Source organism: Teleopsis dalmanni, chromosome X (assembly GCF_002237135.1).
Source record: "Teleopsis dalmanni isolate 2A chromosome X, ASM223713v2, whole genome shotgun sequence".
NCBI classification, from domain to species: domain Eukaryota; kingdom Metazoa; phylum Arthropoda; class Insecta; order Diptera; family Diopsidae; genus Teleopsis; species Teleopsis dalmanni.
In genome coordinates this window covers 84,091,538-84,107,291 of record NC_051848.1, presented here as the reverse complement: position 1 = coordinate 84,107,291, position 15,754 = coordinate 84,091,538, and the positions used below count along the sequence as shown (strand labels likewise).

The following is a 15,754-nucleotide window of genomic DNA, read 5'->3' as shown; positions in this document are numbered from 1 at the left end:
GGGGCATGCCACCAAAAATACTTATCATTAAGTCCATGTACATTGAATTTATATGCAGAGTTTTGTACGACGGAGTTCTGTTTGACGCGTTTGACGTGAGAACAGGAGTTCGTGAAGGCTGCTTCCTTTCATCGTCCTAGCTCTGAATGGAATTTTAAGAAATTCGCTTGATGGACGCCATGGTCTATAGTAGACACCTTTTCTCCATCTGGAAGATCTTGAATATGCGGATCATGTGCATCTGCTGAGTTACAAAATCAGAGACCTCCAACATGACGTAGACAGCCAAAATCGTAACGCTCAGATAGGGGGCTTAGAAATAAACACATTATTCACTGGTTGTCATGTTCAGTGAATAATGTGCTTTAGCAGATCTTTTGGTAGCTGTTAAGATCACAAATATAAATGTTGTAGGATTCTGCACATATCTGAGCAGCTTAATTACTAAAGATAGCGGAACAGAAGAAGACGTAACAGCTCGTATAAAAAAGGCAAAATCTGCGTTTGGCTAATTACAAAACATTTGGAGTTCAAACTAACTAAGCGTTAAAATAAAACTCCGAATGTTTAAATCAAATGTAGTGTCCGTAGTTTGGTATGGTTACAAAACATGGAAGTGCATGTTACACGATGGATGAATTGTCCACGCCATAAAGAAAAGCGATTGAAGCAAGCAATATCTCAAGACACTGTTCAAAAAAACCTTATTCATGCAATGGATACAATAAAAAAAAATCCTATTGGAGTATTCTTTGAAGAAGCATTAGAAGCCCATCTAAGCAAATACATAAAAGTCGTTTATTTCACAGTAGGTTATCTTATTTTTTGAAGAATTTGTGCCTGACTCTAGAGACTCATAATTCTGATGAAAGCAACATCTGAATTATGTTGTTAATGTATAAATTCAATCTTTGTTTATTTAGTTTTGATGATCAAGTAAGTAAATTTGTATAAATTTCACTAAAATTAATCAATACTTATTGATTTGAATGTTTAACTTTGTGGGGGACGAGTGCGTAAAAATTGGCAAATCATGCCCATTATCCAGAAAAGTTTTTTGATTGTAAAAACAATTCTCTAAGCAAAATTTTATTGAAATTGCTTCGTGTTTGTTTATTTTTACCAATAACTTTGTAGGGCAGGTGGGCGTAAAATTAGGTACATCACACCCATATTTCGGCAATTTTTTAATATCATCAAAATACGCCACTGCTTATAAGAGTATGAATGAACTCGTTACGATGTGCGACGTCGACCCAAGCGAACAAGCCAGACATAGTGTGTAATACCCGCTTAAAGCATAAATCAAATTCATATAGTTACATCGTGCGAATCTGTGTATGGGCTGCCAAATATACTCATAAAAATTTTAAAGGAACGGAACAAGTCTTCTTTCTTATTGGTTATTGACCGACAAGAGACTAATCGGTCGTTGGTCGGATATTTTTTTTTTGAAGCGCTTGTGTTTTTACAATTAACAATTGTGTTCTTAAGGTTGGTATATCTTCTGTTATGCAAAATTTGTGAATTGTGATTTGTGATTTGTGGTTCGTGATTCGTGATATATGCAACGTTTTTCAATTAAATATTTTCAATTAATTCTGAAACTTCCTAAAAATGTTTTATTAAAGATTTTTGACTTTTTGTAATCGACAAAAAACTTGAAAAAGCTGTCAGTTTTGTTTGTTCCAAAGAATAAAATTTCTCCGATGCTATCTGTAGAAATTGTATAATACCTATTAACGATATTATTATTATTTTTTATTTCAGCAAAACAATGTTGCCCAATAGCGCATTCAAGTCGTTTGGAGTTCCTGATGCCAGCCTTTCATCAGATAATGATGAAGAAGAGCGTCGTTCGGTTCTTAGTCGTACGGCATCCGAGGAAGTCCTGATGATTAAAAACGAAAAGAAAAATGAGATAAACTCGGAGAATGTATGGTCACTATCAGTTATTGACACAAGTACTGATTTCTTTGAGCATAAGCACAATTTTTCGAGTAACTTTAGAGTAAGTATACTTTTGTGCATTAAATTTAGTTTTTGTTGTAAAATATGAACATAATTTACTTATTAAGGTTGCTTGCTCATCGCTAGAAGCTTCATCAAAGGTTCATGGTTTACGTGTAGACTCTAATTACAGAGACGTTGTGCGTATTTCTGCAGGTTTAGCAAAATCGGTTAACAGTAAGAATGCAGGACTTGATGACATCGACGATGTTTATTATACCAATGACCAAACCGATATAGTTAATAAGTCAGTTGGTGAAACTCAACCGGACATAAATGCTAATCCACCTAAACCAAAAAACCGTGCACGACGACAAATAAGTACAGTTACAAGAAATAAAGAGAGTTTAAATGGTTTATTGAAAACAATTCCAATGGATGATGTCATCTTTAGCAAACTTAATAGAATTGGTGGTGCAATAAATTCATCCAAATGTTTAATGCATAATGTGCTACCGACACGTGATTACGATTTAAAATTAAGTACAAAATTCAATTACTGGACGGCGTTCGATAATGAGGAGATCGATTACACATTAGAAATGGAAGGTGATGCTCTTGAAACTGATGTTCTTGCAACCGAATCTGAGGAAATTTTAAATGAAGAAACTGATCTTAAAAATAGCAATGTGGACAAAAGTAATTTTGTGGAAATTAAGGAAGAAGCTGATAACAGTTTATTGATTAGATCACTTTACACTGATTATCCCTTATATTCAAAGGATAAAATAAAGTACAAAGACAAAAAAGAAGAAGAAAATACTTCTTCCCGTAATGTGAGTGATCTTGATGAACCTCCACGAGTTTTGACACCATCTGAATTAGTCGTACAATTTGACATGGATGCTGAATGTGACCCAGTATGTCTTGATCCGAAAGCACCTATGTTGGATATTGATTTGTGTGAATACGATGCCATAACATTAGGTAAGTTATTTTATTTATATTAATTGTGTGAAGTATGTGTGTAGAGAACTAGTGTTTAATGCAAAAGTGAAAAGACAATTCTAAATATTAACATTCTCAGACAAGATTTGGGATAATTGTAAAAATTTTGTATTTTACATATTAATTTTAATGATATTCTGAAAGTTGGAATAGAATGAGTTCCACTCATTGCAGTACTATTCAAATATCCATTTCTTTTGGATATAAGGAAACATTATTTTGAAAGTAGCTAGTGAAACTCTTTTTTATAAAATGTATTTTAACTCTAAATAAAAATATGCGTAAAAGTATGCGTTTCCTTATCTATATACTAAGAGTAGCTAGCAAGAGTTTTCGGAACATTGTGCTGACATTTTAGCTGACAACATACCGCGCGGAAAATGTGAATATACTGTCAGGGATTTAGTAGTAGGTTTAGGTTTAGTAGTTGCATGGTTCAGGAAATACAAAGGTTAGTAAAAGCCGTGTGTAATAAAATAAAACCACTGCATTAATTGTTGCTGTACAAACAGAATGAGCAACAGAGTATTATGTCGCCGATATTTGATTTCTTAAATACGCATATTTTAGAACTTCATAACCTAACCGTTTTCGTATAACATTGTCAAAAGTGAATAGAACGGACAAGAATCGAAATGCATCATAAAACCGATTTTAGCTTTAAGATTTTTCAGTATTTAATTTTTGTTATTCAGTGGGCTTTATTAATGAAATTTACTATAATATGTGTCAAATAATACGTTGATTTCATACTGTTTCAATAGTCAATTCGGAATTTGTGATGCATCTATATTTTAAGCTCCTATTTTTTACATTATTTACAACATTATTATTGTTGCTGTTTTTCAAGTAAAAAATGCAGAAACATTGGCTAAATCGAAAAAGTGGAAAAAGTTAAAAAAGTTGCTCGGAATAGTCCATTTTTCCCAAAATCCGGCACTCAAGAAATTAAAATTTGTGCGATTTTGGCCCATTGTACATGAGGCGGAAAAATTACAAGGTGATCTTGTAATTCTGGCAGTTGAGTGGTTCATCATTTAAGATCAAAATGAGTAGTGCACACGAATCAGCAGCGCCGCTGAAACGGCTCAAATCGCAGAATTACCTCACCGTAAATGTTCTTGCAGCTGTAAAGGCCGGTGACCTTTACATACTACCTTCTAAGTATGTTTCACTTTATCTTTATTTTTCTTTTCGACTTTTAATGATTCCCTATGCACTATCATTTGAGAGTATATTGATTTTGCGAACTTATCAAATTAAAGTGACAAAACGAAACAATAATATAACATTATATAGCGTCAATAGAAATTAATTAGATTTAATATCAAAAAATATCGTCAAATATATTCGAAATCGTTAGTTATTAGTTTTATATATGAAAATATAAAAACGTTATTATCTAATTAAAGAATACTGAAGCTTCAAAAAATTCAAATAAATGAAAATCTGAAATTTATACCTAATCTTTTATAATTTAATTATTTTTTAGATGAAATAACTGCAATAAATAGATGTGGAAGTTTACGTCGTTCAGCTCAGATTATGGAAGATTTACGTCCTATCGATTCCTCACAGTTGGAATATTCGTATCGTGAACTTAATAATATACAAAATTGTTGGATTGGTCCATCCAATAATTCTAATCTGCGCGAAACAATGGCCAACAAATCGGCTGGCACTATTGCGAATTCTGTTATTCAGCTTGATGATGAAGAACATGGTTCGGGTAACGATTCTGATCATCCAGATAGAAACGATGTAGATATCGATTCTGAATCGCAGGAATGCAATGATACGGTACTGAAAATTGGTACAGAATTTGATGGACCACCTTCTCAAGTAAGCATTTCAATATATAAAATCAATTTAGTAATGAAAATTCATTAACACATATTTTTTTTGAGTATCTTTACTAACATTACTTTCTCAAAGTTTAATTCTAATTCATGGCAAATACATATTTTTCTCTCTTTGTATATATTTGTGTATATGGTACATATGTTATATGCCTGTAATTTTGTAATAAGTAATCAATTATGTTATGGAGCTCATGTCTGTAATAGTCAACTTACTACAATAATTTATGAATAGTAGGTGAAAAATATTATGATAGTATAAATATTTATTAACTAATGACTTTCTCAGGTTATCCCATTGCTTGATCTTCACAAAACTTCCAACTTTGTTTATACATTATCAAATTGTTTATGAATGTCAAATTCGAAACTCTGACAACATTAGTTCTCTTCTCTCATGAAATTATTTTATTTGATGAGTTTAATATATTATTTGATTGCCTTAAATAATTAACCGTATCTGCTGAAAAGCGGACACAACGAAAGGAATTACATGATAAAATCATGGGTTAGGATATGGATGCATAATGGTTGAATGAGAGTGGAGGGGATTATTAAGGAGTAGTAATGTATTGGGGATAGGTATGACTTGAATTGAACTGAACTATTTCCGATGGGGCAGAATAATAAATGACAAGTAATTGTTCAGCAGTTACTATGACTATATTTTGATCTCAATTGTCTTATGTCAATTCTTGCTGTACGGGAAGTCGTCGTTTTTTCGAAGAAATGTTATGCGGCACCTATTGAAAACTTTGTTGCAGTGCAACCGTGGTCTCGAAGAGGATACTACATCTGTCTGGAGTGCTGTAAGTTCACGTTCATATTCGATTGCAAAAGACGTTGATATATCCATGATATGAAGAAAGAGATAAACGGATGCAGTTCAGAATACGACGCCATGAGGTGTCGTGTCGGTGTCGATGGCCATCTGAGTGGCACGCAACGAGGAACTGTTTGGAAAACTGTTGATTATGATTTTTTACGATGAGTACTTTTGATTCTTCATGAAGATGATCAACAAGCGAGATGCGATGACAGTCAGTCGCAATCCGCAAATGTCTTTGCGTGGTGCATACTGTGTCCTATTGATTTGTATGTGTCCAGTACAGTTTCTTCGTCTTTACCCCATGAGCAATCTGCAAGAGATATCGACAGATTATTGCGTGATTTCAGTCAGCTACACATTAACATGTCACGGTGTACAAAAGTTCAACATGTTGTCAGGTATGATAATCAGAATTTTAGATTATGGTGGTAGTGGGGGTCTAAAATGCACTAAGATGTTGTTGTTGTTGATTGATATAGGAAATATCATAAATGACGAATACGTGGGTTAGTATATAGTTCGGTGTTGGTAGTATGAGTGGAAAGGGAATTATTTAGAAGTGTAAATAAATTGGGGTTTTGGTCGAATTTAAATCGAAGATAGATGCCATTAAGTCGGAGAGCCATAGCCGTTTCTATATGGCGGGTTCAAAGATGGGTTGGACTTTTGTATGGCGAAATCAAATTGTTTACCTTTAGATTAATAATTAATATTATTTATATCAATTAAATTGTTTTATTTGTATGATGAAATGATGATCTGTTGTTGTCATTAAGCTCCTATGAGATCACTTTTTTTCACATTTTTTTAATATTTAACTTAAAGCAGTAACATATAGAGGATTGTGCTACAATTTTCTTGAGCTACGAGAAACTTGCATATTGAAGAAATGTGGAAATCAAAAAAGTGAGAAAAAAAACAATCACTAAATTAAGAGTCTGTCATTGAGCAGCTTTATTTGGACAGACAAGAGTAACACATCACTGAATAAGTCGTGTGACTAACTAAGAAAAACAAATTTTTTCTGCCAAAAATCGATTTTATTCATCAATATAATATCCTTCAAGGGCAATACAATCATTCCACCGCTTCTCTAACTTCTCGATGCCGTGTTTGTAGAAGAATTTGTCTTTTACCTCAAAATAGGCTTCAGTTTCAGCAATTACTTTTCATTTTAGATGTATTTCTTACCGGCGAACATTTTTTGCAGATCAGCGAATAGCCAGTAGTCGCTGGGGGCTAGATATGGACTATACGGTGGATGAGGAAGCAATTCGAAGTGTAATTCGTGGAATTTTGTAATCTTTTTTATTGACTTGTGACATAGTGCATGGTCTTAGTGAAACAAACTTTTTTCTTCGCCATATGTGGTCGTTTTTTCACAATTCTGCTTTCAAACGATCCAATAATGCCGTGTAGTAGTTACTTTGATGGTTTTTCTCTTTTCGATATATTCAATGAAGATTATACCATGTGCATATCAAAATACTGAAGCCATAACCTTCCAAGCTGACTGTTGTGGCTTTGGACGCTTCGGACGTGGTTCACCGGCTGCAGTCCGCTCAGATGATGATCGTTTTGATTCCGGAGTGAAGTGATGGATCCATGTTTCATTCATTGTTCCATATCGCCCCAAAAAATCTGATTTATTACGTGTAAACATGGATAAACACTGCTTTGAATCATCAACACGTTGTTGTTTTTGATAAACTGTGAGTAAACGCGGCACCCACTTTGAAAAGGGCTTTCTCATGGTCAAATGTTCATGCATGATTGTAAACACACTGCCTTCTGATGTCTTTATGGTCTCAGCTATTTCATGCAATTTCAATATATGATGAGATATAACCAATTTCTTTACTTTTTTGATATTTTCTGGAGTAGCTACCTCAATCGGACGACCAGAACGTTCACCATCATCGGTGTCTGTACCACCACGTTTAAATTCAGCAAACCAATAACAAATGGTTCTTTTCAATGGAGCAGAGTCCGGATAACACTTTTGCAGCCATTGCTGAGCTTGTACAGTATTTTTTTCATCAAGAAGCAATGATAAGTTAATACACTCAATTGTCTTGAATGTCTTGAAATTGTTTTGAAAATAACAAAAGTAGCTTCACTTGAATGACTGTCACTTTTTTTCTGACTAATCGAAATGTCATGAAATTTTACATATAGTCTTTTGAAGGTTGGTACCTCATAAACGTCATATGGATTTGACAATGACAGCGCTATCTGTGTGTCAGTCACACGACTTATTGAGTGATGTGTTAAATATTCGTGTAGCTTGTTTCGTCATCTTAAGTATTATTATTATTGTTAAATAATAGGCTATGAATGTACCCCGACCTAAGGGATCTATTGTGTGCCTAAAGGCCCAACTAAAACAATTTTAGACTATTTATAAAACTTGTAATTGCTGTGGACTTAAATTTACCAACTTGATTTGGGACTTAGATCCAAGGTAGTCGAGTCCACGTCTACAGTGTTCTGTAATAAGTTCAGTGTAGATTTTAATGTCGTTTCTGCTATGGCCAAGGATAGTATCAATTTTGATGTGTTCAGGATCAATGAATCTTCTTCACTGTCGCATGTCTGCTTGGGCTCTCCAGTGTTATAATAAGTTATTTGTGAAGCTATTTGTTACCCCTTTCATTAGGTTTTGGACCAATGAAAGGAGTACATTCACCTTTCTTTGCTAGGGAGTCTGCTATTTCATTGCCCTCATGTTCTTTATGTCCCGGTACCCACATAACAGTAACATAGTTCTTTGATGCTAGTGTATTGTGAAATTGAAAGCTCCTGCACTGTCATCTTCCATTTTGGACCCATCAGTATATTAAGTAGTAAAGCAATCCTTCAAACACACGTAAGCACAACATTTATGATTGAAAAATTTGATTTAATGACAAATCTTGATCGCGGACATGTTCAAGTGAGGACGTTAGAAAAAACTTAAGCAACTTTACTGACAGATAAGTTTGCAACTCAAGCTTGCACAAAGTTTTAGCACCATGTTATGGATACAGTCTTGGTACAGTCTTGGATACAGTATTGGTCAGTTTAAATGTAAAATGATTAATTTTAACAAAAAATAAAAAATTGAGTATGAAAATAAGAGAAAAGTTCCGATTTGTTTTTGGTTATAAAGGTAAGGATGAGGATGAGGCTTACCATGTTCATCACGTTGGTCAATACTATATTTCCCATTAAATAAATACCACAACTTACGTTTTAAAGGAGTAAATATGTATAAATGCACAAAAAATATTACCTTTGAAAAATAGGGCCAATTAGAAAGTTTCAAAATAATAATAACAGGTCATAGTGATGACCAGAAAAGGGTGCAATTGCCGTGATCTTTCGTTATATGACTGTCCGGAAGTCATGGCGCTTAACTTTTTAACATTTTGAAAATATAATATTAACACAGCTTTTACTAAACGAAAAGCGATAGCACATCCGTTTGATGCTCACTTGACATCCTGAGATGCAGTTGATGGAAAAATCTGTAAAAAGAAAAAAAAATTGCACAAATAAATTTAAAAAAAATTGAAAATAAAAAAATTGAAAAAAAAAATTGGAAAATAAACAAAAATGGGAAAATATGAAAAGACAAAATCAAAAAAGTAAAGTGAAACAAAAGAAAAATAAAAATAAGTAAAGTAAAAAAAGAAATCATTAAAAGTGTTTTTAAGTTAGAATTCAAGTATGGGACTTTAATCCTTGCCGCTTCCTCGCTAATAGACAGCACTCTTCTGAAGTTTGCTGATAATTTTTAATATAATAATTAAATTTAAAGTGAACGTTTTAATAGAATGTGTGTTTTCCTCAAGAACCCGTTTTGTTACCACATTCCTCGCAAGAACCCTAGTATAGAAGAGTAGAGACTAAATCCACGGTCCAATTTTTTAATTATCCAATTTTTTAATTCTTCCTCTAAAACTATTCTGAAAAGCGAGTCATACATAGCTTTATTGCTGACATTGTTAAAAGCCCCTTCAATATCTAAAAAGGTTGCCAACGTGTATTGTTTAAAATGAATCAATTTTTCCACAGTACGAATGACCTCATGTAGAGCTGTTTCCGTAGATCTACCCTTGAGGCAAGCGTGCTGAGATTTAGAGATTGCAAAACATTCTACCTTTTGTCTTAGGTGAAGCTCTATTACCCTCTTCATTGTTTTCAATAAGAATGAAGTTAGACTAATCAGCCTGTAATCTTTGGCGGACTCGTGTCCGATTTTGCCTACCTTAGGTATGAAGACGACTTTAACCTGTCTCCAACTAAGTGGTACATAACTGTATTTAAGACACGCTTTGTAAATTCCCCCTAACCATGGAACCACTAAGTCTTGTAGTTTTCGCAACATAATCGGCAAAATACTGTCCAAACCTGGCGATTTATAGCGACAGAAACTGTTGATTGAATACCTAATTTTCTCCGCAGTGACTATTGCTTCAGCCACCTGTGATGATGTGCTTGCCAGAGTAATTGAATCATTTCCTGGGCACCCTTTTCACCGTTTGGGAAATGAGTATCTAATAGTAGTCTTAGTGTCTCAGCAGAGGTTTCAGTCCATGTGTCGTCCTCTTTCTTGAGATAAGAACGATTTGCACTTTCCTTGGATAGCAGGGGATGCTTGCTGAGCCTAGCAGAGGATGAGATTGATTCAATTGACTTACAAAATTCCTTCCAGCCATTACTTTTGGCCTCCCTGATAGCTTTCTTATAACTTTTAAGGCAATCCTTGTATTCACTCCAACATTATCCTTATAGCTTTCAATAATAATAACCATATTTTATAATATAATTATAATAATACATATTAATAATATTAATTATTATAATGCATCTTTAGCTTGGTGTTATGTTTCTGTTTCAATTGTTAAATGTACGAAAATAAAATTGACTTAAAATACAATTTTGTAAAGTAATTCTATTATTTAAATAATTTGCAAAGAGTATCGCTATTCACAAAAAGAATTAATGTAGAAAAAGTAAAACTTTATAATATGTTTACTGTTTCGTTAAATATGAAGGATTTAGAACGATTAATCTAATTGGATAATCGAAGATACTTCCAAAGAAGACACTTATACTTATTAGTATACTTATTTTCTAATTTCAAGCAATTCCGAGATATATACGATTTAATTTTATTCAGTGTTTTTAATATGAACAAATGATATAGTAAAATTTATTCATTGTGAAATAATTAAAAATAAAATTGTTGAATTAAATTAATAATAAATTAATTAATATTAAAGGTTTTTAACATAAATATTTCAAGATAAAAATATAATTTACATAGTCCACTCTTTTTACCTCCAAATAATATACAAAAAAAAACAAAAATAGTACATAATTTTTTTTTTTTTTTATTTCTTGTTAGATTTATCACATATTTAATAAAAACAAATTAACACATTAGCAAGTTTTATTAAAATATATTTATTTACTCACATATATTTTTGCTTTACTAATTTGTATTTATACACATAAAACAAACAAATCACATTAAACATAAAACTTATATTTTAAGTCCACAATCAAGAAATTATTGTTTTTTACCTTCTTTCGTTAATTTTAGGAAATTCACACATTCCCTTAAATACTTCACATCCCATCACGCAATTCCACACCATCTTCAGATATTAATAACTAAAATAATAATTGTAATTAATAAATGTAATTATTTTTTCAAAGGAACTTATTCACCACCTTTTGTAACTTCGTTTTTCAGTTTTTGGCGCGCATTTCTTCTGTCAAAAAACCAAAAGAAAACCCAATTTGCGCTCTTCATGTCGTTCTTTCGTAGTAAAGAATATTGGAGACCGTTCGTGGTGGTGAAACATTCCGTTCGGCGTGGTGAAATTTTTCACTCGTGGTGGGTCGACTTACAACAACAAAACAACATGCTTGGTCTGGTAGTAGTAAATTATTTTGAGAGTGTGTTCGTTGGTTTGTTTTGTTTACATTTAAGTTGCCGTTCTGGTACAAGTATTCTCTGCAGTCGAAGTTGAGCAGTCGGTCGGTAGTTGCACTAGGTAGCCAGCAGTCGGAAGTCAGGAAGTTCGGTCGTGTATATTTAATTATTAACTTTAGTAAAGTCTTATAAATTGATAAACGATTTAGACATTAAATCTTATCTTTTACATATATATATATATTTCTAATTTAATAAAAATGTTTTCATATTATAAATCTTTTTTTTTTAGGTGACAAAGATTGTTGTTCCATTTGCCAAACGTACCCGTCACTTTGATATGAAAAACTTAATAACAAGTTGCAAGTCATTAGTGGACCTACAATTTAAAGTTAGCGCAAAAGAAAAGGAAGATAACAAAAAAGGCAGTGAACAAAAAGAAAATAATGATCACTTCTCAGATGAGAAGTACATACCGGGAGAAGCATCATTCAAAGAAATGTATGAGTCATTGCCGGAAGAGTCAAATGCATCAGCCTCAACACCTATCATGTCATTTTTCTCCCTTCTACATCTAGCCAGTGAGAACAATTTACGATTATCTGAAAATGCGGACGATATTATTATCAGAAAAATACAAACCCAAGAACAAATGAAAGACAACGATACATCAAATTCTTAAGTTAAATTTTTATATCAATTTAACTTGAATTACTATTTTTAAAAGCTAACCTCAAAACATTAAGAAAGTAAAAATACTTAGAGGATTTTAAGTATAAAATATATAAGTATAATATATAATATATATTATATATATATATTCACTGATATAATATTTACTATTTTTGTTTCTAAATTTATATTAATTTACCAAAATACGACGTGAATGCCGATTGTCAATATTTCCTTATTTTATTTAATTTCACATAATCTTCTATTATTAAGTTGAGTTTACGTTTAAGTTTATGTTCACGTTTGTTAGGATATGGACCAATATCTTCTGCAGTGACCAAGGACCGAGCTTTGTCAAACAAAGCGATACACACAATTTTCAGTTTAACTGAAATTCGATCTATGCTTACATTGAGGTATAAGTAAAATTGAAATACACTCTTGCATTGACTTATAAGGCTGCCTGCCTTTATCCCTTTTCATCCCAATATCTGACATATGCATGCATCTTTCAACAAATAACGTGCGTCAACTACACACGTCACAAAAGTCGTAAGATTATCCTTTAATATTTTTAACTCCAAAGTCTTAACATAAGAAGTATTTATAAAGTGAATAAGCATGTAAAACTTATATCTTATGTTCACTATATAATTAGTGAACGTTTTCTTTTCTTTTTGATCTCATCTTTCCTCACTACTTTGGAACCGGTGCCCATTCTTTATCGAATATATGACCTCATTGTTAAGTCTTGTAGCTTTGATTGCAATCTATCTCGCTGTTGTCAAAATGATTTTGCTGATTTTGATCTCGTCTTCAGCATACTTTTGTGATCGTTTCTTTAGTCAAAAGCTGCCTTACAGGAAAAGACTGTTACATTGACAGTAGACATTTATAATCAGACTCCAATTTGTTACACTCCATTCAAGTAGTGCTGCAATGAGAAAGGAAATTTTCTAGAATACACAAATGAAGAGACTATGTGCCAGCAAAACGTGTCTAGTGTATCCGTATTTCAACTCAAATAGAGTTTTTATACAAAATGATAAAATATTACTTAAGACATTGTCCTTCTTATGTTTTTTACTATTCTATTAGTAAGCAGAACTTATCTAATGAATATTTTAATATTGCAGAGCTTGAAAAAGATTTTTCTGACCGATTGAGCAATTTGGAGTTCAATGTAGTCGTCATATAGCATGCACACCTGATGTAAGCAATAGTTTCTTAGTTATTCTTTGCTAAAGAATTTAAATTGAGAGAAAATTAAATAGATTTTCATATAATACTTATACTTAAAATATTTTAAATACTTAGGTATTTGTCAATATGAAGTCCAATCAGTGAAGTTTTGATTATATTCTATAAAAGAAAGCAATGAAAGATCAGAATAGCCTTCGCAAATCAAATCAATCGAATAATATTGTTTGAAACTTTGCACGAAACCCAATTGCAAATGGTTGGAAATAATAGGTCTGTTTCACGGCCTGTAGGCAGTAAAACTCAAGTAAAAGACTAGTAAATCACAAAATGAGAACATAGTGAGGCAAATGAAACATCTTGTTACGCTCTTTATACAAAGTTTTATGGAACCCCATGAAGACTTGCGGAAAATGAGGAGGATTATAGCATAATGGTTAATTTTGTAATAATATTTTTTATTTTTTGTTTTCAATTTATAATTTATTTACTGAATCTTTCTAAAAACGAACCTAACAATAAATGGGTCAAATCTTAAAACTAAATTTATTTTTTTTCCCTAAGCCATTGCTTTGGAAAAAACTATTGAGACATTGAATTATTTATAATAAGATAAGATTGAAAATTAAAATTAAAATTAAAATTTAAATTAAAATTAAAAAAACTAAAATTAATTTAAAATTAAAATCAATTCAAAATATCGATTCAATGAAGGTTAGCATTTTTCATAGACCACGGTGCACCTGTTATCATTCTTAGGGTTTTAGATTGCAGCCTTTGCAGTTTTTCAATATTTGATGACATCGCTGTTCCCCACAGTTGAATTCCGTATAGTTGAACTCCATATAGGTTTTATTATCGACTTGTATAGCAGAATTTTGTATTCAAGTGTTAGCTTAGATGACGTGCCAATAAGCAAATGCAATGAACTTCATTTTGTATTTATGTGTGTCTTTTTAGCCTCTATGTGTTAGTCGCTCGAAGGTACTGATTGTTCATTTTTTGTAATACTGGGACAGTTTCCTGGTCTTAGAGCAAATGTTTCATGAGAACATTTTTGTTCATTGACTTTGATACGCCATACTAATAACCATTGCTCGAGTTGGTGAATATGATCTTGAAGCATGCGTTGTGCGATTGTATACAGTAGGTATAATAGCGGACTTATTACACTTCCTTGAGGAACTCCTGCTTTGATAGGACAAGGTTCTGTAACAAAGTCTTTATAACTTAAACTAAAACTTTTTTACTTGAGTAGTTTTTTAACAAAAGGTGAGTGTTAGCTGGCATGAGTGTTGTAATTTTATATATTAAGCCTTCATGCTATACTTTATCAAACATCTATAAATATAGAAGTGCAGTATTGTTTATTTCTAAATGAGTTTCTAACGAATGATACAATACGATGCACTTGTTCAATTGTACTATGTTTAGCTTTGAAGCCGAATTGATGTTCCGGAACTATTTCGTTAGCTGAGAGTATTGTCATTATTTTTGCTATTAGCAGCTTTTCAAATATTTTTGATAATACTGAAAGGACGCTAATTGATCTGTAAGATTCTATTTTGGTTTTGTCCTTCCCAGATTTAGGTATCATTGTTATTTGTGTCATTTTCCAAAGTTTGGGATAATAACCTGTCAGTAAGATAGTAATAATGCCTCTATTGTTTTTGTCACACCAATTTTTTGGGTTGTTTTTTTAGTTCTTATCGAAGCACTTCAGCACCCGTTGAGATTACTTCAGAAAATTGGTTAACACTAGCATCAATTTCTTTATTCTCTTTTAAAGAAGCATATTGCGGTATACATATGGCTAGAAACATATTTACAAATTTTTAACCACTTTATATATTTCGTTAGACTTTGCGTTTGGATAGTTCTATTCTGCTGACATTGTACTGTTATTATTGTTGGTGAGTGGTCTGATGACAGTTCAACTGATGGAAATGCGGTGATTGTTGATAGTTTAATATTTTTGCTTAGGCCAAAGTCAATAGGATCTAAGACTTTTTGTCGATCAGAAGTAAGTTGGCTGTCCAGTGGATATGACATCGAGATCATCACTTTTCACAACTGCTAGAAGTTTCTGTTGTATTGGTGTTATTTGTCTTGAACCCCAGAATGTGTACTTAGCATTAAAACCGCCTGGAACTAGAAATTTAGAACCGAGTATTTTAAAAAAGTTTTGGAAGTCTTGGACTTCTCTATTGTGATTGGGTGGACAATATATTGCAGCTATTACGACATTTTCTCCATATTCATCAAATCGAGTCTTTTTTTATTATAATACCAGTAACCCCGCGAGCC

The 15,754-nt window shown here is 32.4% G+C and overlaps 1 protein-coding gene across 1 annotated transcript; it reads left to right on the top strand.

The window, feature by feature from the left end:
- The first annotated feature begins 1,274 nt into the window (after nucleotides 1-1,274).
- LOC119662550 lies at nucleotides 1,275-12,301 on the top strand. Its single transcript, XM_038072190.1, has 5 exons — nucleotides 1,275-1,494; nucleotides 1,771-2,011; nucleotides 2,079-2,937; nucleotides 4,451-4,800; nucleotides 11,868-12,301. The coding sequence occupies exons 2-5, from the start codon at nucleotides 1,778-1,780 to the stop codon at nucleotides 12,255-12,257; spliced, it is 1,833 nt and encodes a 610-aa protein (XP_037928118.1). The 5' UTR covers nucleotides 1,275-1,494; nucleotides 1,771-1,777; the 3' UTR covers nucleotides 12,258-12,301.
- Nucleotides 12,302-15,754: the final 3,453 nt, after the last annotated feature.

Excerpts from the sequence above, each read along its gene's own strand:
- LOC119662550 (XM_038072190.1), top strand. The coding sequence starts at position 1,778 with ATGTTGCCCAATAGCGCATTCAAGTCGTTTGGAGTTCCTGATGCCAGC. Across the intron at positions 2,012-2,078 it reads ATTTTTCGAGTAACTTTAGA|GTTGCTTGCTCATCGCTAGA; the intron begins GTAAGTATACTT and ends TTACTTATTAAG. Across the intron at positions 4,801-11,867 it reads TTGATGGACCACCTTCTCAA|GTGACAAAGATTGTTGTTCC; the intron begins GTAAGCATTTCA and ends TTTTTTTTTTAG.